The sequence below is a fragment of the Mustela nivalis genome (assembly GCF_964662115.1).
Source record: "Mustela nivalis genome assembly, chromosome: 7".
Taxonomy (NCBI): Eukaryota; Metazoa; Chordata; class Mammalia; order Carnivora; family Mustelidae; genus Mustela; species Mustela nivalis.
The window spans coordinates 85,956,598-85,982,179 of record NC_139026.1 but is presented as its reverse complement, the minus strand read 5'-3'; the positions used below and the strand labels follow the sequence as shown (position 1 = coordinate 85,982,179).

Here is a 25,582-nt window from a genome sequence, read left to right as displayed (position 1 = left end):
GGACATGGTTGCAGTCATATGGAAAACTACTACTGTAGATATTTGTCTAATTATTCAAACTTTTATTCTTTTAGACAACCCTTCCTCAGACAGTTTTCTTGGCTCAGGAGACTTAAGAACCTTTGGCCAGAGTGCAAATGGCCAGTGGAGAAATTCCACTCCAGCATCAGGTTCAACTTCACAAAAATCAAGAAATAGCCGAAGTCTTTACCTCGAAACCCGAAAGACCTCAAGGTAGGTATTCTGGCCTCCTAGTTAACAAGCCTTTCCTCTAATATGAGAGAAAATGGCCATAACATAGTTGTTTACATTGGTATATTTTATTTTATTTTATTTTATTTTATTTTATTTTATTTTATTTTATTTTATTTTATTTTATTTTATTTTATGTTATGCAATACGGTGGTTTTATTAAAGCATAGGGACAGAACCCGTGGGCAGAAAGAACTGCTGCCCCAGAATTGTGGGGAGCAACTCAACATTGGCATTTTATTGTTTGTTTGATTTTTTTAGGATTTTATTTATTTATTTGACAGAGAGATAGAAAACACAAGTAGGCAGAGCTGCAGGCAGAGACCTGCAGGCAGATACAAGCAAGCTCTCCACTGAGCAGGGAGCCTAGCATGGGGCTCGATCCCAGGACCCTGGGATCATGACCTGACCTGAAGGCAGATGCTTAACCAGCTGAGCCACCTAGGGGCCCCAATGTTGGCATTTTAAAGGAGTAACACTGTTTCTGAACTTTAAACTGTGAAAATATGGACAAATCCATTTTAAACCTTCAACTTTTAATTTACCTGGTGCTGAGTTTTGGTGACAGCCAAAGTTTCTCATTAGAGGAGAGTTTTGAGGGAAATCTTGGTGCATATGAGTATTTTGGAATCAGTATGGCTATTTTGAATCTTAAAGTGGAAATAGTTCAGTTTTTACAACTTCAGTAGCAAAGAAATCAGTACATTTTATAGGCTCTCCCATGAGCAGAGACCTGGCTTAAACCAAAGAAGTTCTGTATCTTATGGCCTTAGTCAAATGGACCTAAACTTCTTTTCTTAGAAAACAGAATTACAAAGAGCTTCTTCCTTTTTAGCCCAATGTCTTAAGGGCTGCCAATTCCCTCACCAAGCTTATACTGATCATTAAAGACAGATGAAGTTTGGCTTAGAAACTTCTCCCTCAGGAACTTTATTAGTAAAATATTTCTTTTTTAAAATATTATTTATGACTTCTTAAATTTTACTGTGATGGTGGATTTTAGGAATGTGGGGTCATTTAATTTCCTGCTTAGGCTAAGCTTTCTGGTGTTGATAGAAACCAATGAGATGACTTTTTTATTTTGTGATTATTAGCACATGGACTTTGGAAATGTGTCAGTACTCCCAGGGCTGGTCTTCCCCACTTAATATATTTTTAAATTACAAGAATTCATTAATGCATTCATATTGTAAAAGTTAAAAGGTTGTCATTAAAACTAAAGATGCTTGACCATTCCTCACAATCTTATTCCCCTCCCCTTGGTGTGTTTCCTTCCAAACCTTTCCCTATGGGTTTGGTTTTTTTTCTTTTTTCTTTTTTTTCCTCCTATATAGTAGGCCACGTATACTATGAAATGTATAGTGCTATTTTGTTTTCATTAAGATTTTCTATATGTATCATTTGGCAAGTTGCTTTTTTTTTTTTTTTTTTTTAACCAGGTAAGGCCATACTGTTAAATAACAGTATTATAGAAACAAATACATGTGCTTTGTAAAAAATCAGAAAATACAGATAGGTAAAAATAAAATGTAAAAACGTCATTTCCACCAGTGAGAGATCACCTCTGTAATATCCAGTACATATCTTTTCAGATATTTTTCTCTGCATTTACATGCATTTTTTTCAATGTGGTGGTTATTGCTTTTAAGTCTCTTAAATCTAGAACAGCCCCTTTTTCTTTTTCTTTTTTAAAGATTTTTATTTATTTATTTATTTATTTGACAGAGAGAAATTACAAGTACACTGAGAGGCAGGCAGAGAGAGAAGGAAGCAAGCTCCCTGCTGAGCAGAGAGCCTGATGCGGGACTCGATCCCAGGACCCTGAGATCATGACCCGAGCCAAAGGCAGCGGCTCAACCCACTGAGCCACCCTGGCGCCCCAGCCCCTTTTTCTTATGACATGACTTTTTCTGCCTGTTTTACCTTTTGGGTTTGATAGGTTTCTTCCTCATAGTATTATTTTGTCATCTCTCCTCTGTATTTTTTTTTTTTTGTAAACTAGATCTTTGTCTTGAATAAAAGCTAGTGCTTTGTTATATCACGTTAGAAAATCTACAAATCTGTTTCTCCTCATCAGTGATACTGGATTGACCTCTGGATTAGGGAGATAACAATGTGGTCCTCTTGTACACTTAGTTTTTTTTCCCCCCTTGTGATGACTAGTATGTAATCTAAATGATGTTACTTGGGCAATTTTATTCATGACCAATTTCACATCAGCCTTATAGTTACTCATATCAATTGATAATCCTTACCTGATAATTTTTTAAAATTAAGGTGAGATTGACATACATTATATTAGCTTTAGGTATATAACATAATGATTCAATATTTGTATATATTGCAAAATGACCTCAGTAAGTCTAGTTAACATCTGTTGTCATGTGTAGTTATAAAATAGTTTTTTCTTCTGAACTTTTAAGACCTACTCTCTTAACAACTTATAAATAAGCAATACAGTATTATTTTTTTAAAGATTTTAGTTAGTTAATTATTTGATAGAGGGAGATATCATAAGTAGGCAGAGAGGCAGGTGGGGGTGGGGGGAGCAGGTTCCCTGCTGAGCAGAGAGCCCAATGTGGGGCTCGATCCCAGGACCCTGACTGAGATCATGACCTGAGCTGAAGGCGGAGACTTAACTCACTGAGCCACCCAGGCACCCCAGTATTATTAATTGTAGTCATCATTTTATACATTACATTTCCAGGACTTACTTATTTTATATTTTGAAGTTGGTGCCTTTTAACCTTCTTTGACCTATTAATAGTTTTATTAGAGTTACTGAAATAGTACTTTTCCAGTGTTAACCATTTCTTCTGTATTTGTTTTCATTCTGCTTTGAAGGGGAGGGGTTTTTTCCATATTAGGTAGAGTTGTTTGGTTACCCTGATAGGGTACCCTTCCCATCTACTGGGAAGGCAAGCGATAGGATTAGCTCTTCCTTTTTCATAACCAGTTTTTCAAAGTAGGTGTCTTTTTTGGTCTTTTTTTCTTTTCATAGCCACTTCATGTGCTTCAGATGAGGTTTTCTGTTCTTCTTTAGTGTCATTCCAGATTCAGTGTGTTCCTGTCCACTAGAATCATTACTCTTTTAATGTTCACATTCTCACAGCTTTGGCCACCAGGAGCTCCTTCAGGCTCACTGCTGTCTGGCCCAATCTCTTTAATTGTAGGTAGCATACTTGCTTTCTGGCATTGCAAGATACCCTCCCACTGGTTTTTGTTTAGAAGAAAGACTTTTGCATTAAACACACATGCACTCTAGAAAGCAGCAATGCAAAAGGCATTGCGGGGAATTCATTATATCTTCACCAAATTATAGTGCCCTTGCCTTCTTTTTGTAGCAGCATCCACCCATCCTAAGGAAGTAAGCCTGGAATTCTGACTCCTTGATTCCTTCTCCACTCTAACATACATAGAAACCATTGTAATTTGTAGAGATACAGAGCATTTAAGTGATTTTAAGTTTATTTTAATTCCAGTTAACATACAGCGTTATATTAGTTTCAGGTATACAATATAGTGATTCAATACTTCCACATATCTTCCCCCCTGCTCATTAAAACAGTACACTCCTTAATCCCCATCACCTGTTTCACCTCTCTCTCCTATCCACCTCCTCTCTGGTAGCCATTAGTTTGTTCTGTATAATTAAGAGTCTGTTTCTTGATTTGTCTCTCTCTTTTTTTTTCCCTTTTGAGAGAGCATATATGTACTTTTTGATTTTCTTTACACCTAGTCTGATTTCATTTGGAACCAGACCAAAAGTACTGACTTAAAGAGTTGTTTCCATAATTTGGCTTAGTTGGCTGTGTATCTCTGTTTTGCATCCTCAACCAGAAAGAAAAGAAAAAGAGAAAAATCAGTATGCTGAGAGCAAGTAGCTCATCCTTGCAGGGCAATAACAGATGAAAAAGACCACATAGAAAGAACTTTAAATTATTAATCTAGTCTTAGAGATAAGACAGGGTTTTAAGTTCACAAAAGTATTTTTTCCTGCCAGTTTTTTCCCCATTCTTTGGGGGGCACAAACAATTTAAAGAAGCAAAAACAAAATTCTCCTTCAGAGGAGGTAAATGGGCCAGAAGAATTGAGAGAGTGATGTAACCTAGGAGAAAGCCTTCTGGTTGTTTTTAATGAAGGAAGGGAGCCATCTGTTGGTTTTTTAAGGAAATTTAAAAATTCAGTTTAAAAGCTTCATTGAAAGGCTTCAGCTTTATCCATCTTTGCATATTTAATCTTAAAGTAAGTCCCTCCAAAGGACTGGGGGAGGAGGCAAGTAAATAGAAAGTGCAGCAAGTACTTGCTTTGAAGGGCAAGTGAATAGAAAGTGTATGTTAGATCCTTCAGCAGCAAGTAAATAGAAAGTGTATGTTAGATCCTTCAGACCCAGATTTTCTAAAGAAATCTCATGTGATAAACTTGTTGTCATACTGCACAGGTCTTTGGTTCCTGACCAAAGGAACTGTAAAGCCAAGAAATACAATTTTAGGTGTTTGATAATTACAGTATGGCAGAATCTGATGGAGCAATCTATGGATCATTTCTTGTATATTTCCCTCAAATGGTACATCCCTCATTCTACTGGTGTTGGTTTTGTTGACACTTTGGTTGTTTTTGTTATTTCTTGGAAGTAAAAATCACTAGGTTTGATTTTCTTATTGTTCTTTTCTTACAAACTCTGGTTTTTGTGTGTGTGTGTGTGCGTGTGTTTTGTTTTTTTTTTAGTGGATTATCAAACACTTTTACGGGAAAGTCAAACCATCACTGCCATGTGTCTGCATATGAAAAATCTTTTCCTATTAAGCCTGTTCCAAGTCCATCTTGGAGTGGTTCATGTCGTCGAAACCTTTTGAGCCCCAAGAAAATGCAGAGGCGACATGTTAGTACAGCAGAAGAGGTAAGGAAAACCTGCAACAAAGGCTGCTAAAGGTTAGAATCTTTCCCTGTCCCTAGCCATTCATTCCCTTTGATGTAGATGTTTATTAACCATTCCATTTACTTAATCCTTTCTGTGCTTTTTCTTTCTTAATTTTTTGAGTGCTGTCATCTGTGCTAAAGAAATTAGAGATTTTAGCAGGACTTCATCATTTCTCTTACTGCTTTCAATTCTTGTTAAAGAGCAGACTTAATTTTCAGTATTTTCTAAATTACTTCTCATACATCAAACTATCTCTGTTCTTTTGGACCCTTCCTCAACTTGTGTTTCTTGTGACAAAACTGTTAACTTGCTGGATTTGATAAAATACTGGCCCTTATTTCTTATTAGGACAATTTTCCCTCACTATAAAAGGAAAATCAAGAAGCCAGCTAAATAATTTATGTCCCTTCATTATGAGTAAGAATATCTTTGAGATCATAGATATTCCCTCAAAGAAAGATATTTTGTTGACACTTTGGTTGTTATATGCATAAACCTAAAGGAAAAAACCTAAAGGAAAAAAAGATGAATTCTGTAAATATAATATGGCATAATTTATGTGGCAGAGAATGTGCTCATATCTGTTAAATATTTATTACGCATCTAGTCAGCTTTGGACTGCTTGCTATGAGGATACAAATAAATAACAATACCTTACAGTTATGTAGCCTATAGAGTTTCCAGTATGCTTTTCACATGTATTATTATGTTGAATCATTTTAATCCTGTGAAATAGGTAGAGATGAGGTAATACCCACATTTTAAACACATTAGGAGAGTGGAGGTCAGAGGTCACACAGCTAGTAAAAGACCTGGCCATCCTACAGCCCAGGTCTTCAGGAGTCTAGTCTGGTATGCTTCCTGTTATACAACACAGTGGTGTGTTTCCAGCCCGTTGGAGCTTACAGATTGGAGAGTCAAGAATACAGCATTTCATGCTAAATAATTAATTTCATAATGAAGATCTTTTAAGTGGCAAAACGTGATTATTTGTGACATGGTTAGTGAAAATCTTATACATTCTGTTTGGTTTTATGTTTGTATTGAATCTGAAAAATTAAGCAGAGGGTGACAGAACTAGTAAATCATATTTAGTAGAGAAAGGGCAGAGAAGAAACTGGCAGCAGTTGCCTTTGGTGATGAGAACTGAGCAACAGTTATAAAAGTGAGATTTATTTTTCACTTTTGTACTACTAAATTTAGTACCATGTATGTGTTAGTTATTACTTAAATATTTTCAGCAGTGTGGTGGCTGGATATTGTCCCCCAAGCCTCCCCTACCTCCCATGGCTGCCGCTGAGATCATGGCATCCTTAAGATTATCTGTGTTTGTTGTAAGCCCACCATTCACCCACTAGCCAAGCAGTCCTTTGAACCACTCAGCCCTTCCTCTTTTCACTTCTACCTCCACCTGAGGACTTGGGCCAGCTAGATTATATTCAGCCCTCCCAGCCCCAGGCTGGCCCACTAAAGGACATGAAACTGGAGTTCCCCTTCCTTCTACAGTGCCAAGAAAATGGCAGGGACTGAACCTGTCCCATGCAACAAGAGATGCAGAAAATTTGGAGTCAACCAGTTGTTTGTAGGTCTATATTCTGCTATGAAAAGCGACTCGCTTTTAGTACAGAAATACCACATTACCCATATAATACTAGTAAGACAAAATATAGGACCAAACTTTATTAAATCAGAGTATCAACAGATTATTTAGATATTTAGTCTCAGATAGTATGGATAATCTAGATTAAAACATAATACTCCCCCCCCCCCTCCCCGGGAATAAAGAATTTACTGGTGGGGAGCTCACAAAGTGGAAGAAAAGTTACTTTCCATGGAAATACTGAGATCTCTAAGGGAGAAGCAGTTGCTTATGTTAAAGAAGGAAAGTTAAGTATTGATTTTACTGCTGGATTTATCACTTTCAGGAATCTAAATCTATAAAAATAACATGATGTTGTTACCACTTTACTGTTCAGCCTTACAACAGGAGTTTAAAGAGAATATATAAAGAAGAATTTGGAAATATGTAAGTGGTGACTGGACCACCACTTGGCTAATGGCTGATTTAAGGACATCATTAAAGAACTGTACTATCAAATAGGGTAACCACTAGTCCTGTGCACTACTTACAATAGTTCAGTTAAAATAAGATAAAGATTTTGTTTTTCAGTCACACTAGCCATATTTCAAGTACACATATTGCTAGTGGCTACCATATCAGACATATTGCTAGTGGCTACCGTATTGGACAGTACAGATATAGAATATCTCTAATATAACTAACACTGTTTAGAGGATATGGATTTCTGATTGGGAAAGAGAAAATACTAGGGATTTTTAAAATGTAAAACAGTAAAAACTCAAAGTTTCTTTTCATATATATGTTGTTTCCAGGCATGCTTCTCTGCAACATATTGAACAACATTTTAAGATGTTGGACTTCCTTAATAGATGACACTGGTGGTTTTAGTCTTTAAAAACAAAACAAAACAAACTTTACAATTTTGTTATAACCAAGAATTTTGGGCTTAAAAACAGAAAGTTGTTGAACTATGCACTTTGGATAATTGAAATTTATGTTAATTGTATAATTGTATAAAGCTATTACTTAAAACAGAATCAAAGGAGATTTATGAAGTTATTTGAGTAATTTATATTGAAAGGTTTTATTGTTCTCTGTTAGATTTTTATAATTTTACAGACAGTTTTATGGAGACTCTTAACAAGCATCTAAGTGCAAGAATCTGCCACATTTTTTAAAAAATAGAATTCAGCACCTTATTTACCTTTATGTGGTTTTAAACTTTCCTTTGTCCTTTATTATGTTTAAAACATAATATTAGCCAATTTCTTTTACTTTAACATATTATCCACTTATTACTTCCTTTCCTCTTAATTTCCTAATTTGCTTATTCAGTAGAAATAGCTTAATAAGTAATGTATAGAGAAAGATCTTTTCTTTTACTTTTTAGTACCAGATGCTCCAAAAAAGAATTGTGTTTCAAGTTTGAAGAGACTTACCTTTTTGCATGTTCTTTTGGTAAAGCCAAATGTTATATATGTTCTTGAGACTTTTTAGTACCAGATGCTCCAAAAAAGAATTGTGTTTCAAGTTTGAAGAGACTTACCTTTTTGCATGTTCTTTTGGTAAAGCCAAATGTTATATATGTTCTTGAGAGAGTTGCAGGACTATCTTTTCTTTGCCTGAAATAGCAGTTAAGTTCTTGTGACCTTTAAATTGTCATGTAGGACAGTGAAAAATTCTTAACCTTTTTTCTGTAATTTCTTTTTTAGACTATAGTTGAAACTGAAAGTATGAGGCTTCAAGAGACCTCAGATAATTATTCGGAATACAGAACATCTCTTCCTGTTTATTTTATGGTGTCTAATGACTATGAGGCTGTACCGGTTTAGACAGAGGCTTTTCTTTGAAAAGATGGAGAAAATGATCTGTGGGTGACTTATGTATGTTTAATTGATTTAAAAAAAATCAGTTCATTACCTTGAATCAATCTAGATTTATGATAATGTACTTTAGCTGAGTCAATGGCACGTTGGTTCTTCGTGTTTTATTTAGAAGTATAAACATTTATTTATTTATTTATTTATTTATTTATTTATTCAACAGACAGAGATCACAAGTAGGCAGAGAGGCAGGCAGAGAGGGAAGGGGAAGCAGGCTCCCCACTGACCAGAGAGCCCAATGCGGGGCTCCATCCCAGGACCCTGGGATCATGACCTGAGCTGAAGGCAGAGGCTTTAACCCACTGAGCCCACCTAGGCGCCCCTAAAAATTTATTCTAAGAAACTGTATTGCTATGTGATGTGAGGGAGGAGAGAAGTGTTTTTAACTTTTTACAGTTGAAGTCTGTAGGGTACCACAGGCAAAGATCCTTTCTATGTCACTGTTCTCAGTGTGTTTGTGAAGTCTTCATGTGTTGGGGGTATTTCTTTACATTCCCTTGGTAGTCAAAGTAACCTCTTACACCAATTTCTCTGCTTTATTTTCCTCCCTATGATGTGATAATGTAGTCAAACCTTTTTAAAATTTAGTTTGGTAGGACAGTGGAAATGAACTACAATGATTGGTTAATTTAGAGTTAATTTCCATGACCCAGGTGGTATTACTCTTCTGATTTTCCGTCACTGCCTCCTGAAAACAATTTACTATTAAGCCCATTGTATTGTGGATTATGAATTAGGTTATGTGGTGTAGTGGGAATGTGGGATCAACTTTGGTGGTCGTTCAAAAATTTTAGTTGTTAAAGTGCCAGGTAACACAGCTTTCCTGTATGTAGATCACTATGGAGTTGGCTGGCAGTCTCTTACAATCTAATAATCTGTAATGATGCTTCATTCTTCAGACTGTCTACCTAAAGAACCTTTATTACAGCAAATTTAGGTTTTAATAAAAAGGCATTTATTTTAATTACAGCTTTAAAAAAGTTTTTTTAGATTTTTTTATTATTATCCATTTGAGACAGATACAGAGACAGAGAGCATATGCACGCATGAAGGGGGAGAGGGACAGGGAGAAGCAGACTTCCCATTGAGCAGAGAGCCTGACATGGGGCTCGATCCCAAGACCTGAAGATCATGACCTGAGCCGAAGGCGGAGGCTTAACCATCTGAGCCACCCAGACACCCCTTAATTACAGCTTTTAAATTTATCTCCCAGATACTCATGGCCTCCCCAGTACAACAGCCAAAACCTACAGATTTGGTGATTGATAATAATGTATACCTGCTAACCATTATCACTTTTGTGCTCTTACTGAAGTGCCTGTCCAATACTGTAGACCGTTTCTTCACAAACAATAGGAAAAAGGACTGCTGTCATCTTAAATACAGTATTAATGTATAAGGGATAAAATTAAGGAGTTTATTTTCTTCATATAGAAAATTGCTATTTGTTTTTTCTCTTTGGTCTGTTTTTCCCCCAAATGCTTAACTAATTCTACCTTATTACTCATCTATTCAAATTTAAGGATACCTCTTTTTCGTAAGGAGTTGTTATGCTTCACAGTTCAAGGTGAATCTTGTTAGATCAGTAACATAGTGACAATGTGATTGACAGTTACTATGTAGCAAACAGTGACCAAGAAGAAAAAACTTAATGTCTGTTTGCCTTTGCATAGATAGTTGCTTAATTTCATTCTGCTTTGAACATTTATAACTGAATAAAATGCTTACACACATTGAAATGTCATAATGCAGGATGTAGCTAGCCCTGGCACAAAATATTAAAATTATTTCATGAAGATTAGTGGTTGTGTTAAACTGTATGTAAGATTTTTTTTTAAAGTATCAGGGCATACTTTGTAGTGAATGCAGCCCACTGCTTCTGGGGATCAGTATAGAATAGACGTTTTCCTATGGTTACAAGTCCATGTGTAATCTGGTTCTCTGCCAAGTAACCTCTCTTACTGCTCTGCTAATTCACACTGATGTCACTTTTCCTTTTTTTTTTTTTAAAGATTTTATTTATTTGACAGAGACAGTGAGAGTCAGAACACAAGCAGGGGGAGTAGGAGAGGGAGAAGCAGGCTTCCCGCTGAGCAGGGAGCCCGATGCAGGACCAGATCCCAGGAGCCTGGGATCACAACCCAAGCTGAAGGTGGATGGTTAACAACTGAACCTCCCAGGCGCCCCATTACTTCAATTTTCCTTGAACACATTAAGCACATACCTGTCTCAGGGCCTTTGCGTTTGCTATCCTTCAACCTGGAATAGTCTTTTATAAATTTCTATGACATACCTCTTACCTTGATACAGGTTTCTGTTGAAATAACCACCTTTTTAAAGGGGTCTTACCTGTTCTTGCTCTTTCCTTTCCATCACTTTCTATTCCCTTTAATTTTTCATACTATCTGACTAATCTTGTTTACTGTTCCTTTTAAGTATAATGTAAATTCCACAAGGACAGGAATTTTATTTTATTTTATTCAGTGCAGTATCTCTAGTGAGTGGTGCTTAGTAGGTATTCAAAGTCAATAAATGAATTCAGTACTGAGGCTTAGGAAGAAGAGTAAATATTGGAGATGGAAACCATCTCTGGAAAATACTTAAAAATTAGATAAAGTAGAAAACAGCAAGGTATCCCACTCTGATTTTGACTCTTCTGGTCACTTCCTTATAGTTTTTCTAGTAGATGTCAGGAATTGTAGGGTTTGTTGGAATCCTAATTGAGAGATCCTCAAATATTTTGTTTCTGGCATTCTATCATTTGACTCAAAAGTGATTGCCTACTGGCCTTCTGGTTTCTTATCCTAGAGCCTGTCTGCATTGTTATTTACATATGTGTCCCATAATTTTCCAAAATATAGTATCTGGTATTTATTTCATTTAACTCTTCTTATAATTTTCTAGAATATCCCTAAGGATAATTCTTAATTATCTTGAGGGATTCTATCTGAACTTTGGCAGAACTTCTGGGAATCTAGATGCTGCTTTGAAAAAAAATCTTCTTCACTGGTTGTGTCTAAGATTTCTTTCTTTCTTTCTTTTTTCTTTTTTTTTTTTTAATATAGACAGTCCAAGAAGAAGAAAGAGAGATTTACAGACAGCTGCTACAGATGGTCACAGGGAAACAGTTTTCTGTAGCAAAACCCACCACACACTTTCCTTTACACCTGTGAGTCACAGAAACATATTTCAAATGAATTTAATTCTCATTTTGTCATTTGATATTGAAACTATATTCTTCTCTTACTAGGTCTCGATGTCTTAGTTCCAATAAGAATACTTTGAAAGACTCACTGTTTAAAAATGGAAACTCTTGTGCAGCTCAGATCATTGGCTCTGATACTTCATCATCTGGATCTGCCAGCATTTTAACTGCCCAGGAACAACTGTCCCACAGTGTGTATTCCTTATCATCTTGTGCCCCAGATGTTGTGGCATTTGGATCCAAAGATTCTGATCCTGTCCATCAACCCCAACATCACCACTCTCTTCTACATCAGCCAGATCACTTACCAGCTTCAAATACACAATCAGAAGGTGAAATTGGTCTCGTTTAACTATATTTTCAATCCTAATAGCCAGTTAACTGTTGATAGGATCCATGTGAATCACAGGCAAGGTTGTAATCTGAGCAGAGTCTAGGGTCAACACAGTCAACCCAATTACTTAAGTACTTTCTCTGTCTCTAGTACTTTACAATGACCATTAAGTACTCTGAAGTTTTGGAACATCAATTAAGTATTGAAGTAAAAGTTCTTAACCAGGTAATGTTTTAAAAAGCTGTGTAGTAAGTTTATGCATTTTAGAATGGTTATCAGCAAATTTCAGAAACAAAATGAGTTTTCTACCTAAGTTTCAGTTAACTGAAATATCTAGACTCTGCACTCCAGTTAATGAAGGTTTTCTGGGATAATTTCGTTTGCTTAGTTTTCCTCTTCTGTAGGTATGTGTTGTGTATGTTTATGATAGTATGTATTTAGGTATATAACTTAAAACAAGTTTTAGGTTAAATGGTTAGACATTATGGATCTTTTGATAGATCATTCTCTAAGGCTCTTACCTCCTTCCTCAGATTGTTTGATTCTTTTTTTTTTTTTTAGATATTCACTTTCTTAAAATTTCACTTGGAGATTAAAATTGTTGGTGGCATCATTATATAGCTACATGTATTCATGAAAACCTTTATAAAATTTTGTGAGATGATTTACTGGGAACTACCATTAAAAAAGCCTTTAACCTAAGACACATAAGTTGTATGACAAAGGGTTAGATGCAACTAAACTGAAACAAATATACTGTAGTACATTGAAGTGTTTCCTTACTTTTCTTGTACTATTTAATAAATATTCTAAATGAGATCTAATCATTTCGATTAGGACATGATTCTTTAGAAGGACACAATTCCTGCCTTTATCAACACTGAAAATAAATGATGAAATGATGGAGTTTGTACGTTTTAGACTGCTACTTCTATAACTGTTTCTGTCTTTCTACCTTCTGTTTCTCCTTCCCTTCTTTCACCTTATTCAGTCTCATGGTAGTTCAAGAACTGAAAACTTTTGAGAAATATTGGTTTGTTCTTGTTCCCCAGGAATAGAAAGAAGCAGCACAGGAATCAAGCAGAGCCTGGGAGTAGTTGATGAAGGGCCTATGTGCTTGTATTTTAGAACGACTGCTTTCTTTGTGAGGCAAGCTCTTCTCTAAGCCCCTCTTTCTGGCTTAGTGAAAATGGGCCTGCCTCTCTCTCTGTCTCTTCCATCCTATCTTTGTCCTTATGCTGCATTATTTTTATGAAAATAGAATATAACAAAGTATGGGAACTTAGACTACAGGCATCTAGAGTGTATAACTATGTAGGATTTTATTAATAATGATATGCTCGTGTGTTTCTTGTTTAGGATCAGACTCTGTGATCTTACTCAAAGTGAAAGATTCCCAGACTCCAGTTCCCAGGTAAGCTTTGGAAAAAGGATGTTCTTGACATATTTTCTTTTTCTTCCCCTTACTCACAATTTCTTCACTGAGAGTTACAGAATATAAGGTCAAACTGCCTCAATTCAGACCTCTTGCCTATGTTATTTGAATTATTTCAGTGACTTTCTGATTGGTCATCTTCCTCTGGCCTCATTGTTGAGCTTCATTCCATCTTCCATCATGGTTTCAAATCCATTCTTTGCCTTTTCTTTCTATCTTCCATTCTGCAACCCGAGTGGTCTGTTTAAAATGCATATCTGATTATTCATTAAATTCCAATAGGAGTGGCTGGCTCTCAGACTAGAGTCAAGCCCAAACTCCCATGATATGGTATACAAAGCATTTCCTCTGCACACCGCACTTCCTGTCACACGTTCTTTCCTTTAACAATTATTTATTGATCATTTACTATGTGCCAAGTCCTAATACAGACATTAGGGCTAACAGTAGTGAACAAAATGAAAGCCCTGCACTCAAGGAACCTACATTCTGGTTATAAGAAGTATAAGGAAAGAGATGGGGGGACAAATAATGAATGAGTAGATAAACATTTATGTCTGGTAGTGATAAATGTGAAGAAAAATAAAGCAGGGTAACTTATAGGCTGGGGCACTGTTTATCTGGGTGGTCATGGCAAGTCTGATAAGGGACATTTGAGGGGAGACGTGATGGACGTGAGAGGAGGAGACATGTGGGAAGATGGGACTCTTTCCTGTGTTTATTACTTGCTGAACTATATGTGATACATCCTTACTTACTTTCATAGTCAGTGTTCCTTCTGCCTGGTATGTAGCCCCTACCTCAACTTGTCTATCTAAAGAAGCAGGAATCTCTTTATTGTCTTTTAAATCTCAATTCAAATATGATCTTCTATGATACTTGACTTCTATATGAAACTTTTTGCTTTGTAATTCAGTGGGTTACTACTTAAGATCCGCAATTTCTTTGCCATTGCTCTTTCTGTGGCTTTAGCAATTCAATTGCTGGAATGATAATAGTGTCAGATTTCCATTGAAGAAGTTAGCAGTAGTGAAACATTCTTTCTCATCTCAGTTTCTATACTTTGCAGCTCTCCTATATGTCCTGAATTTTAGATAGTTAAAGAAAAACTCTCTGTTATAGTTTCTCAAGGAGATTTTAGAGTTTGGAGTTCTTATTCTTTTTTTTTTTTTTTTTAAGATTTTATTTATTTATTTGACAGAGAGAGATCACAAGTAGGCAGAGAGACAGGCAGAGAGAGAGAGGAGCCGAAGGCAGCGGCTTAACCCACTGAGCCACCCAGGCGCCCCTGGAGTTCTTATTCTTTATACATTTTTTTTTTTCTTGAGTCCCAGACCTGGGTTCTGATTTTGTCCAGGCATCATGTAACTTTGGACAAGTTATCCTTCTGAACCTTAGTTTCCTTTTCAGTGAAAATGCCAGTATTAACACCTTACTATTTTTTCACACATAGTACACAAAGTAGGTATTTTTTCCTGGGAAAAGGTCACTCTCATATAAATGAGTGCTTTTAGTTCTTTAATGTTTCTTTACTGGGTATACTTTTCCTTTATGGAAGATTTCTCTTGGTGATGCCTGAAGAATGAGATGGCAGGAGAAATGGTCTGTTGGGGAGGGCTGATTGACTAATGCTGTTTATCGCAGTTGGAGCCTGCTCTCTCAAGACTTGGTTGATTGGCTCTTTATTCTTAATCTCCCACTACTGCCTCTTGGTTAAGGTCTCACAGTGAAGATCTGCCCTTATTTCCCAGAATATGCCATTCCATTTCCTATTTTTGTGCCATTGTACATGCTGATCCTAATCCCTATAATTTCCTTTCTCTCCTTGTCCACTTGTTCTTGTTTTGCTTTGCAGAATCTGACTCAGGTGTTATTTTTTCCTCAAGACATTTCTCTGACTTCTCCAGGCAGCATAAGCCTTTTCTTCTAGTACTTCTATCCCTATGTCTGTTCATTACTAATACTTTTGCACTAACCTAATGGTGATAATGCCTGGCATATGATAGGTACTTAGTAAATAAATCTTTGTTAAACATGCATTTCCTAGAAAGCCTTAAATGCTCTCTTGAGTAGCTCAAGTATTCATCATCTCCCTATTGGTTTAAGGCTTTGGTTTATTGAAAGGCACATTGCAAGAGAAGAAATCACAGCCTCCAGAATTAGACAGACATAGTTTCTAATCCTGACTTCCAAAACAGATTATCCTCTGCACCTCAGTTTCCTTTTCTGTACACTATGAGGAATAATTCCTTATTACATATAATATTAAGGTTTAACTAGTATGAGAATTATCATGAGGCTTAACTACTATAAAACATCTAAAGCAGAATTTCACACAGAGCACTAAGTAGGTGCTCGTAGTTATTACTGTGTGCTTCAATCATATGAAAAATAATGTATAATCTTATTTTACTTTTTTTAAGCCACCAAATACCTTGATCCATTGAAGAGCAGTACTTTTCCCTTACATTATTATTTCAATTACTTATTTCAATAAGTACTGAGTACCTGCTGTGTGCCAAGCACACTCTTAGTGCAGAGGATATGGTAGTAAGTACAAAACACAAAAATTCCTATCCTCATTAAGTTTATGGTCTAATAAGGAAGCATACAAGCTTTAATAGTGTGATACAATACCATGAAATTCTAGGCAATTCTTGTCACTTCCTTATATTGTGCAGTAAATGTGTTTTCATGTTCATTTGTTTTTAATGTCACACACTAGACCTCTCACAGTGCTACCATTGATCTCTCTGACTTTCTATCTTGGTTGTTACATCAGTATTCACTGTGCCAAGGATATAGGCTACTACGTGTATGTTTTCCATTGATTAATCTCAGTGACAGTGGGGAGGCAATAGAACAGCATTGTCATTGCCAAACCCTAGCCTAAGGATGATTGGGAATACTGATTCTCAAAAGGTAGGCTAAGGAGCAAGGGATAAACTCTTGAATCCTTGTTCTTGCCTTCACTAAGACAGACTATACCAATTGAAGAACTGACAGGGACTCTGATTTCCATATTTTACAAATCTGAAACTAAGACCCATGGAAATGAAGTGACTTTGTCAAAGTCACAAAGTGAATCGGACTGCTTCAGGAGATCTAGGTCTCTTAACTCCCAATTTGATGCTTTCCTTTGTTTACTTGTTCTATGTATCTAAAAGTTTTCTTTGGCAAAGTGTTCACTCCTCTGTTTCTTTGAGAAATCCTTCAGTTAGGGATTGGCAAGGAGATGACAACATTTGAGAAGAGCAAGAGGCTCTATAGGAGAGAGAACATGCCTGTGACTCTTCTGCGAAGCATTATTCATTTGGATTGTCACAAGAGCTGCATGGACTAGAACTGGTCACTCATCTTTGGAGTAGAGTTGTATTGCTGATTTTCCACTTTGATTCATTGACTCACTAGCCATTTGATACGAATTCTTGTGTGGGTGGGGATTTCCAGTGTGCGGTATGATTTAGTTGAAAATATTTTGATTCAAGTAGACTGACAAGAAGTCTAAGATTTGACTAAATCATTAATAAATCTGTTAATCTGAAGCATTTGGAAGGAGGAATGATCTAGCCTAGTATATTACCTTGACATGTGATGTGCTCTTTCACATCGTTTTGGTCTCTCACACAAGAGCTATGCTACCGTTAACTTCTCTGCCAAACTTTGGGTCATCTTTTTAACTAGTATGTGTGCAAATGACTTGTACCTGTATTCCTTTAGTTCCTAGTTGCAATTATTTTATGTAATTTAGGACTTTTTACTTATTGCATAAATATAAAGCATTCTTGTAAATTACTTAAATGATTGGTTTTCTTGGTGATAATATTTGAATTTTCTTATAAGCCTCCTGCTCATTTGTCATATCTTTTTCCCCACCCATAGTCCTACTTTTTTTCAGGCAGAGCTGTGGATCAAAGAATTGTAAGTTGTTAATTTTGGTTGGTTAATTTCCTTCTCCATCACTTCCTTTCCAGTTAGAAGTAGTCAATTAGCCAATCACCCCTCCTATATTTAATCAGTAAAGATTCCCTATTTAATATTTATTTATAAAACAGCTTTTAAGTTGTTGGGTTCTTAGAACCTATTGGGGTTGGGACATGTCTTTGCTTAGGTTTGTTAAATATCTAACAATTACTGAAATTAAATTGGATTGGAGAACTTTCAGTTAGGTTTTACATAGAAAGGAAAATAAATGCCCTTATTTTCACATTGATAAAACTAATTTATTGAATAATTCACATTTCTGGAATTTGCAAAATTATTGAGTTTTTAGTCTCCATTTTTCAGTAACTTTGAGTTATCCAAATCCCTGGCCTTACTAATTTTTTTAGGGGAAAAAAACTCATATTTTTTTCTTTTGGATCATAAATATTTGAATTGAAACCTCAGTTATATCTTATATTATTTGCTCCTTTGGGGTTCAGTCTTATTTTTGAGTTTCTAGAATGAAGCTTCATTTTCTCCATAATCTTATAAGTATGCTTAAAGGAAAAAAGAGACTACACATTTGCAAATATTCACAAAAGTCACTTTGTTCCCATTTAGCAAAAAAAATTCATCATTTCAATAAAAATAGGATAATTTTAATAACACTACCTGGTTTCACTTGTCTTAAAATATAAGTGTAGTGTAACGATAAGTTTAGTGTATGGATTTTAGACTTTATGTATCAGTGTTTATATTTAATGCTCATCATTCATTAACAATGTGCCTGATGCTAAGACAGTGGTCTGCACTTTTGTCCCATTCCTTTTCATTTCCTAGAACTAGTGTTTATGATTCTCGAGCACGGGAGAGATTGCGCCAGATTGAAGAGCAGAAAGCACTAGCATTACAGCTTCAAAACCAGGTAAACGAACAATTAGAGATAAGGTTGTAAATAAATAACATATCCAAGTTGAAACTAATTTGGAAGATTACATGGCTTGGGATCAAAGGTATTGTAATTGCAAGATGTTATGGTTGTGTAACATTATATATGATTGGTGGATGTCCTTGGTCTCTCCAGCTGGTCCTGCTCAGTGTATGTAGAAAAGTAGTAGTTTTCCTTATCCTACTTAACTCTAAATTTCTTTTTTGCAGAGATTGCAGGAACAGGAACATTCAGTACATGATTCGGTAGAACTGCATCTTCGTGTACCACTTGAAAAGGAGATCCCTGTCACGATCACCCAAGAAACAGAAAAGAAAGGTCATAAATTAATTGAGAGTGAAGATGAATTTCCTGAAATCACAGAGGTAAATTACATACTACAGATTCTTGTGCTAGCAAGTGTGTTTAGAAGAAATACTTTGAATGAATTTCAAATGTAGAAGTAATAGAACACCTGGCATTTAAATTGTGTTGCATACCCCTGCTTTCATTTATTTGTATTACAATACCAATCTTGACTTTCTTTTTAAAGGAATATTGAAAATTGAGGGAAGAATTGTGGGTGGCTTTTCATGACTTCAGTGAAAAAACATTGAATAAAATTGTGTTTTATTTTATGTACATTATCACTTGTATGTGTACAATAGTTTGACATCAAATAGTAGTAAGCTGAGGCTTATGGTTCTTTTTAAGTAGTAAAAAGTAAGTATAAAAATTTGGAAAATATATAAAAGTCTTTGTACATTTAAGATAATCTGTTCCTTAATCCATTCTTCTGTTGGAAAAACTATCCTATAGCTGGTAAGTATAACACATTTATTATAGTTGTCTTGAATTCCATAATTTACATTTAAGAAGTCTAATTTTTTTCTACGAAAATGTGTCTGAAGATATTACCTTTATCCCCTTACTACCCTTTGGGAAAGATTCTGTTTACTGGGAAATTGTATGGACCAAAGATATGAAATATAATTAGGTCTTCTTGTGGACTTAGAAAATCTGATAGCAGAAGGTTATTTCAGACTTAGGAATAAAAGAAAGAAGGGTCTGAAATTTTGTGCTGCAAATGAGAAGGGAGGACAAGATGGGATGAAAGGAAGTAACCCAGGAAATTACTGGAAGGAATAGAAATCAAACCAAAATGTTAGAAGTGAACAGTTGATTACTGATAAATATAGCCTAGGGATTATATGAGCTTTGGTGAGAAATCTAGTCTGTAGCCATGTAGGCGTCATCTCTGGTACCTCTTGGTTCCCTAGGAAATGGAGAAGGAAATAAAGAATGTATTTCGTAATGGGAACCAGGATGAAGTTCTGAGTGAAGCATTCCGCTTAACCATTACACGCAAAGATATTCAAACTCTAAACCATCTGAACTGGCTCAATGATGAGGTAATCTCGCACCTGTTTTTATATTCAAATAGTGAGCGTTAAGTAGAAGCTAAATCAAGGCATTATCTTTTCTCCAAGTGTGGTCCTCAGATGACCTACATAGAATTGGCTCTCCTATGTTTGTCGGTTCTCCTGAGTAAGTATGAGACACTGTGGTGGAGAAATGCATTTTAAACAAATAACCTCAGCTGATTTTTTTATCTATACCTGTGAGCCTGAGAACTGCTGATTTACCTTGTTGTGTGTGGAAGATCTAGACACTGAGGGAGAGGACATTTGGCTCTCATTCTTTTTAAGGCACCTACCCTGCAGTTCACATCTTCTGAGTAGATTTTTAACAGCTCTGACTGTGTTGCCATCATTTCCATCACGGCTTCCATTTCTACTTCCTTTTTCATCTTTCTGTACTTGTTCCAGGTTACCTAGTTTATGAGACTTAAGCTTTCTAAAATAGCCTGCATTTATATATGATATTGAAAAAGGTATGTTATTAAATATACTGACATTGAAAAAGTTATATTATTAAATATTTGATGTACTGGGTTGAAAGAAAGGTATGGCCCTCAGCTCCTGCTAATAATTTTAAGTAGATTAATTACAGTCTTTAAACTATTCTGTCCCCATTCTTAAACCTGGAGGAGACTGTTTTATTTCAGAAGGGTATTTTTCACAGCAAAGGAAGAGATGGGGTTGCGGTTTTTTTTCTCTAAGTACTTGCTTCCTTTCTTAGGCTCAGTAGAAACATCCCTGCCTCATATTTTGGGTTACTCAAAACTTTATAGCTGTGAAAGATTTTTAGATACTCCGTATAATAAGCACTAGATATTCTAGATATCTATAATCTGTTCTTGTATGCTTAGGATCTTCCAAATAATAATATTTGCTAACATCTTTTGAGCATTTACATCATGTTGGGCACTATTATGTTTTATATGTTCTATTTGTTATAATAGTCGCCACAGACCTTGGAGGTATATACTGTAGTTTAACCATTTCTATTTTATAGATGAAGAAACAAAGCATGGAAAGATTAAGAAACTTTCAAGGTTACATGGCCAGTAAGTAGCAGAGCCAGGATTTAGACCCAAGCATTGGGTCTTATCTGTTATATATTATACTGCCTCAGAATCCTAAATTGGATCCTGTCTTAGGGTTAGATGTGTAGAATTTGAGAGCCATATGCCATGCCCAGCATGTTGATTTTCTCTGGGGGCAGCTAGACTAGCCCCATTCTCTTTGCCCCTGATCAGTTTCTAAAATACAGATTTCAGGGGCTCCTGGGTGCCTCAGCCAGTTAAATGGCTATCTTCTGCTCAGGTCATGATCTCATGGTTCTCTGATCAAGCTCTGCATGGGAGGGGGGTCCCCTGCTCAGCAGGGAGCCAGCTTCTTCCTCTCCCTCTGCCGCTTCCCCTGCTTGTCCTCTCTCACTCTCTGTCAAATAAATAAATAAATAAATAAATAAAATAAAATCTTTTAAAAATAAAATAAAATAAAATAAAGATTTCAGAAGTTCATTATTCCCTGAATAATATCTTTGAACAAGAATGGTAAGGAAGGTATGGTTTGATACTGTTTTGCTTTAGGGGAAGCCTCTTGCTTCTTTTGGCTCAAAATAATGATATTAGAATATTGGGTCACATAACAGGACAAAAAAAAGAGTTCACCAGATAAAAGGGCAAAATGGAAATCAAGGACTGTCAAAAGTATCCATCAATTAAATGTTTTTTATTTGAAGACATTAATGTATGGTTTCTTGCCAATTTCTGCCTGCCATTGCCAAATGGAAAGGGATCAGTTGTTGTATTGGGATTGTAGCTCATTTGCTGTAAATTATGCAAAGCCTCCTAGAGGGCAGCAATGAGTAGGATATGAGCTGAGTCCCTGCTGTTTACTGTGGCAGTTACCTCGGTGAGCTCCTCGGTGAGATCCCTTACAGAGGCGGCATTCATCAGAACATGTTTTCTATTCTCCCGGCCCATCAAAAATTGGATTTTTAGCAAGCAAAGTTCATGGAAATTACATTATTTAGAAAAGTAGAAGAGAAGGAAAGATTCCTTTTCTACTTTATCTCTATGACACCTACCCATAACTTTTGTAGAGAGTGCTTGTATTCTGAGTTCAGAATGTTAACTTTGAAAGCAGGTACCAATTCACACATATGTGATGATGGTAACTATTTTGGAAAGCACTATTTTCAAAGTACAGTACTTCTCAGGCTTTCAAAGTTACTTTTTGTGAGAAGCTAACATTCTGATGAGGAATTAGTAGATATCCCCAAGTATTCATATTCATTTAAAAATACATAATTCTTTTTCTCAGTTGTGAATTCTGAGTCATCTTTTGCAAGTAATTTGTGCTCTCTTCAATCCGGTCCTTCCCTCAAATAGATATTTTCATTAATAGCCATTTCTTTTCTTTCTGTATATCCTATCAGTTTTATAGGCTGCTTTTAAATCTTTCTCCAAAATAAGGTGACTGGCATGTTATTCCTACCATTTTATGGACAAGAAATACAAGATCCTTGGGATGCCTGGGTGGCTCAGTCTGTTAAGCTGCTGCCTTCCACTTGGGTCATGATCTCAGGGTCCTGGGATTGAGTCCCGCCTCCAGCTCCTTGCTCAGCAGGGACCTGCTTCTCTCTCTGCCTCTGCCTGCCACTCTGCCTGCTTGTGCTCTCTCTCTCTGACAATAAATAAATAAAATCTTAAAAAAAAAGATTAGAAAGAAAGAAATATAAGATCCTGGAAATGAAAAGGATCAGATTTAGCTTATAAGGAAAATAAAATTCAGAAGTCCTATATTTAGAATACATGCAGAAAGCCATTAGACTACCCTTTCTCCGGTCACTTCCCTAAAAGAGTAGGCTACATTGCTTGTTTATAAAATGGGCTTTCAAACATAGGTTTTTGTGAATGGATTTATGTACAGATGAATAAATTCTGTGTAGCTTTAAAGGTCTAATAATTGGTTGATAGGGCTGACATTTTTAACTCAATGTAAGAAAATGAAACTTCTCAGAAATGGAATGTGGAAATTGGCTGTCTTTGTAAAGAATACAAAAGGTGGCTGGAAGGCTGAGAAGACCAGGGACGTTATAGATGGCAATTTCTGTACTAGGTCTGGTGATTAATCATTAATAGAAATAGCTAATTAAGGGAAGAAGGTCAGGGTTAAAGAGAGGAGGAATTAGTTGCAAAAGTAGATTGAAAATCATAATCAAGAAGCAAAAAAGAAATATTTTTAAATGGATGTCAGCACTAAAAATTATTTATTAATTCCAGGTGATTACATTAGATGACTTCTGTGATCCAGTGGCTTGACGATTCTGCTTTATGGCATGACAGTTCTACTTCGTAGAGGGCCTAAGTATTGCTTTATAAGGCATCAGATAAATTTAAAGATATATGGAAATTACTTGGGCATACAAGTGAATGGATATGACTTCTATTTCTGGTCATAATAGAATAAGATGGATCAGGTTTACTCTTTCAGCTTAACCAGAAAACTGTGCTCGCTTCAGCAGCACATATACAGCTTAGCCAGAAAACTAATCAAAACATGAAACAAAAATTTTCAGACAGTGAATAACAGAGATCCCTGAGAGGAGGAAAATGAAAGGGATGAGCTGATGATTTTCCAACCTCACTAGGGTGGTATGTTGAGGGTAGAGAGCTGGTAGAATCTAGCAGTGCCTGACAGTCTTGCTTAGTGGAGGAGACATGGTTCAGAGTTCAGGGAGGTGAAAGGGGCTAAGATTTGTGAGGTTAAAATACTGAAGGGGAGGTTGCTGCACAAAGAGAAAGCTTCAGAGATATGCAGAGCCCCCCCCCACCCCAAATCTTTGAGCACCAGTCTGTACATAGATTGGAAGAAACTACCAGAGGCTGGGGAAAGAACCACCAGGAAGAAGGAATCAGAACAAAGCTCAGAGCTAAGTGTTTAGAATAGTTCATATTCCAACCAGTTAAGAATGGAAAAATCATGTGGCAATGAATAAAGGCCTCAAAAGGACATTACCTCAGGAGTGGGGCCAAACTGGCCCTAGAATAAAGGCCACTCTGGACCAGTGGTAGCAAAGTTAAATACAAATCTTGAAAGCTTGAAACTGATTCAAGTGACTTAACTGTATCACAGAACAAAAGACCAACAATATTTAAAGGAATACAAACATATTCTAGTAACAACAAAACCCAAAAAACATGAAACCAGTGTCCAGCTTCCATTCAAATACTACCAGGCATGCAAGGTGGAAGGAAAATGCAACTTATTACCAGGGAAAAAACCAGAAATACTCAGAAATGACCAAAATGACAGAACTAGCATACATTGGCAGGATATTACAAACACATTCTATATGTTCAGGAATTTAGAGGAAAATTGACATTTTGATGAGAAAAATGGAAAATGTAAAAGAAGACCCAAATTGAACTTCTAAGGGGTGAAAAACACAGTTTTTGAAAGAAAAAATATACGAGGTAGGATTAACATTATATTGGACACTACAGAGGAAAAAACTAGTGAACTAGAAGATATAGCAGTAGGAACAATCCAAATGAAACAGAAAAAAAGGCTGAAGAAAGATGAGTATATGTGAGCTGTGGGACAATATCAAGCATTCTGAGCTGTAATTAGAGTCTCAGAAGGAAGAGTTAAGTGTAAGTGGTATCAGAAAAAAAGTTTGAAGAAAATAATGGTAGATTTTCCAAATTTGGAAACTTAGACTGGCAGATCCAAGAAATTCAGCATACCCTAAGTAGAAGAAACTCCATACTAAAAAGTAAAATAAGTTGCTGAAAATCAGTGATAAAAGCAACCAGAGAAAAACAGACACGTGATGTACTAGAGGAATACAAGACAGAAGTACATGTAGGCATGAAGACAGTGTAGCTACATTTTTAAGGTACTGAAAGGAAAGAAAAAAAAAAAAAAACCTTGTCAATTTATATTCTATATGCAACAAATACATCTTTCAAAAAATACTTTTTTTCAGACAAATGCTGAGAGAATGCACCACCAGCAGACCTGTATTATAAGAAATACTAAAAAAAATAATTATATATATATATATATATATATATATATATACATATATATATACACACACACACACACACTAAAGGATATTCTTCAGGCAGAAGGAAACTATGAGGTGGAAATTTCAGTCTATATAAAGGAAAGAAAAGCAGTGGAAATGATCTGATTTTTTTAAATATCTCTGTAGGACAATTGGCTAGTTAAAGCAGAAATGTATTATGGGATTTTTATATTACATTTTATGTTTTGTCATAACAGAAAAGTGGGGAAGAGGAAGTACATACTATTAAATTTTTACACAGTACATGAAGTGATATAATGTTATATGAAGATAGACTATCATCAGGTAAAGACCTATATTATAAATCCTGGAGCAACCACTGAAAATAAAAATAAAAAGAGTTAATAAACATATAAGATAAAATGGAAAAAAAAATAACCCAAAGGAAGGCAGGGAGAAAAGAAAAAAGGGAGAACAGATAGGACAAATAGAAAAAAAGAGCATGATGGTAGATTTAAACTCATCGATATCAGTAATCACATTAAAGGTAAACGATCTGGGACGCTTGGGTGACTCAGTTGGTTAAACAGCTGCCTTCAGCTCAGGTCATGATCCCAGCATCCTGGGATCGAGTCTCACATCAGGCTCCTTGCTTGGCAGGGAGCCTG

The 25,582-nt window shown here is 35.9% G+C and overlaps 1 protein-coding gene across 8 annotated transcripts in view; it reads left to right on the top strand.

The window, feature by feature from the left end:
* The window catches only part of SENP1 (SUMO specific peptidase 1), a 49,240-nt gene that overhangs the window by 12,718 nt on the left and 10,940 nt on the right, over positions 1-25,582 (top strand). For all 8 annotated transcript variants that reach the window (XM_082742172.1, XM_082742168.1, XM_082742171.1 and 5 more), the window contains 9 exons: positions 75-234; positions 4,981-5,152; positions 11,704-11,807; positions 11,889-12,175; positions 13,537-13,591; positions 17,495-17,533; positions 18,377-18,461; positions 18,695-18,850; positions 19,745-19,876. In XM_082742172.1, coding sequence (XP_082598298.1) covers positions 75-234; positions 4,981-5,152; positions 11,704-11,807; positions 11,889-12,175; positions 13,537-13,591; positions 17,495-17,533; positions 18,377-18,461; positions 18,695-18,850; positions 19,745-19,876 — 1,190 coding nt within the window. The remainder of the gene's footprint in view (positions 1-74; positions 235-4,980; positions 5,153-11,703; positions 11,808-11,888; positions 12,176-13,536; positions 13,592-17,494; positions 17,534-18,376; positions 18,462-18,694; positions 18,851-19,744; positions 19,877-25,582) is intronic.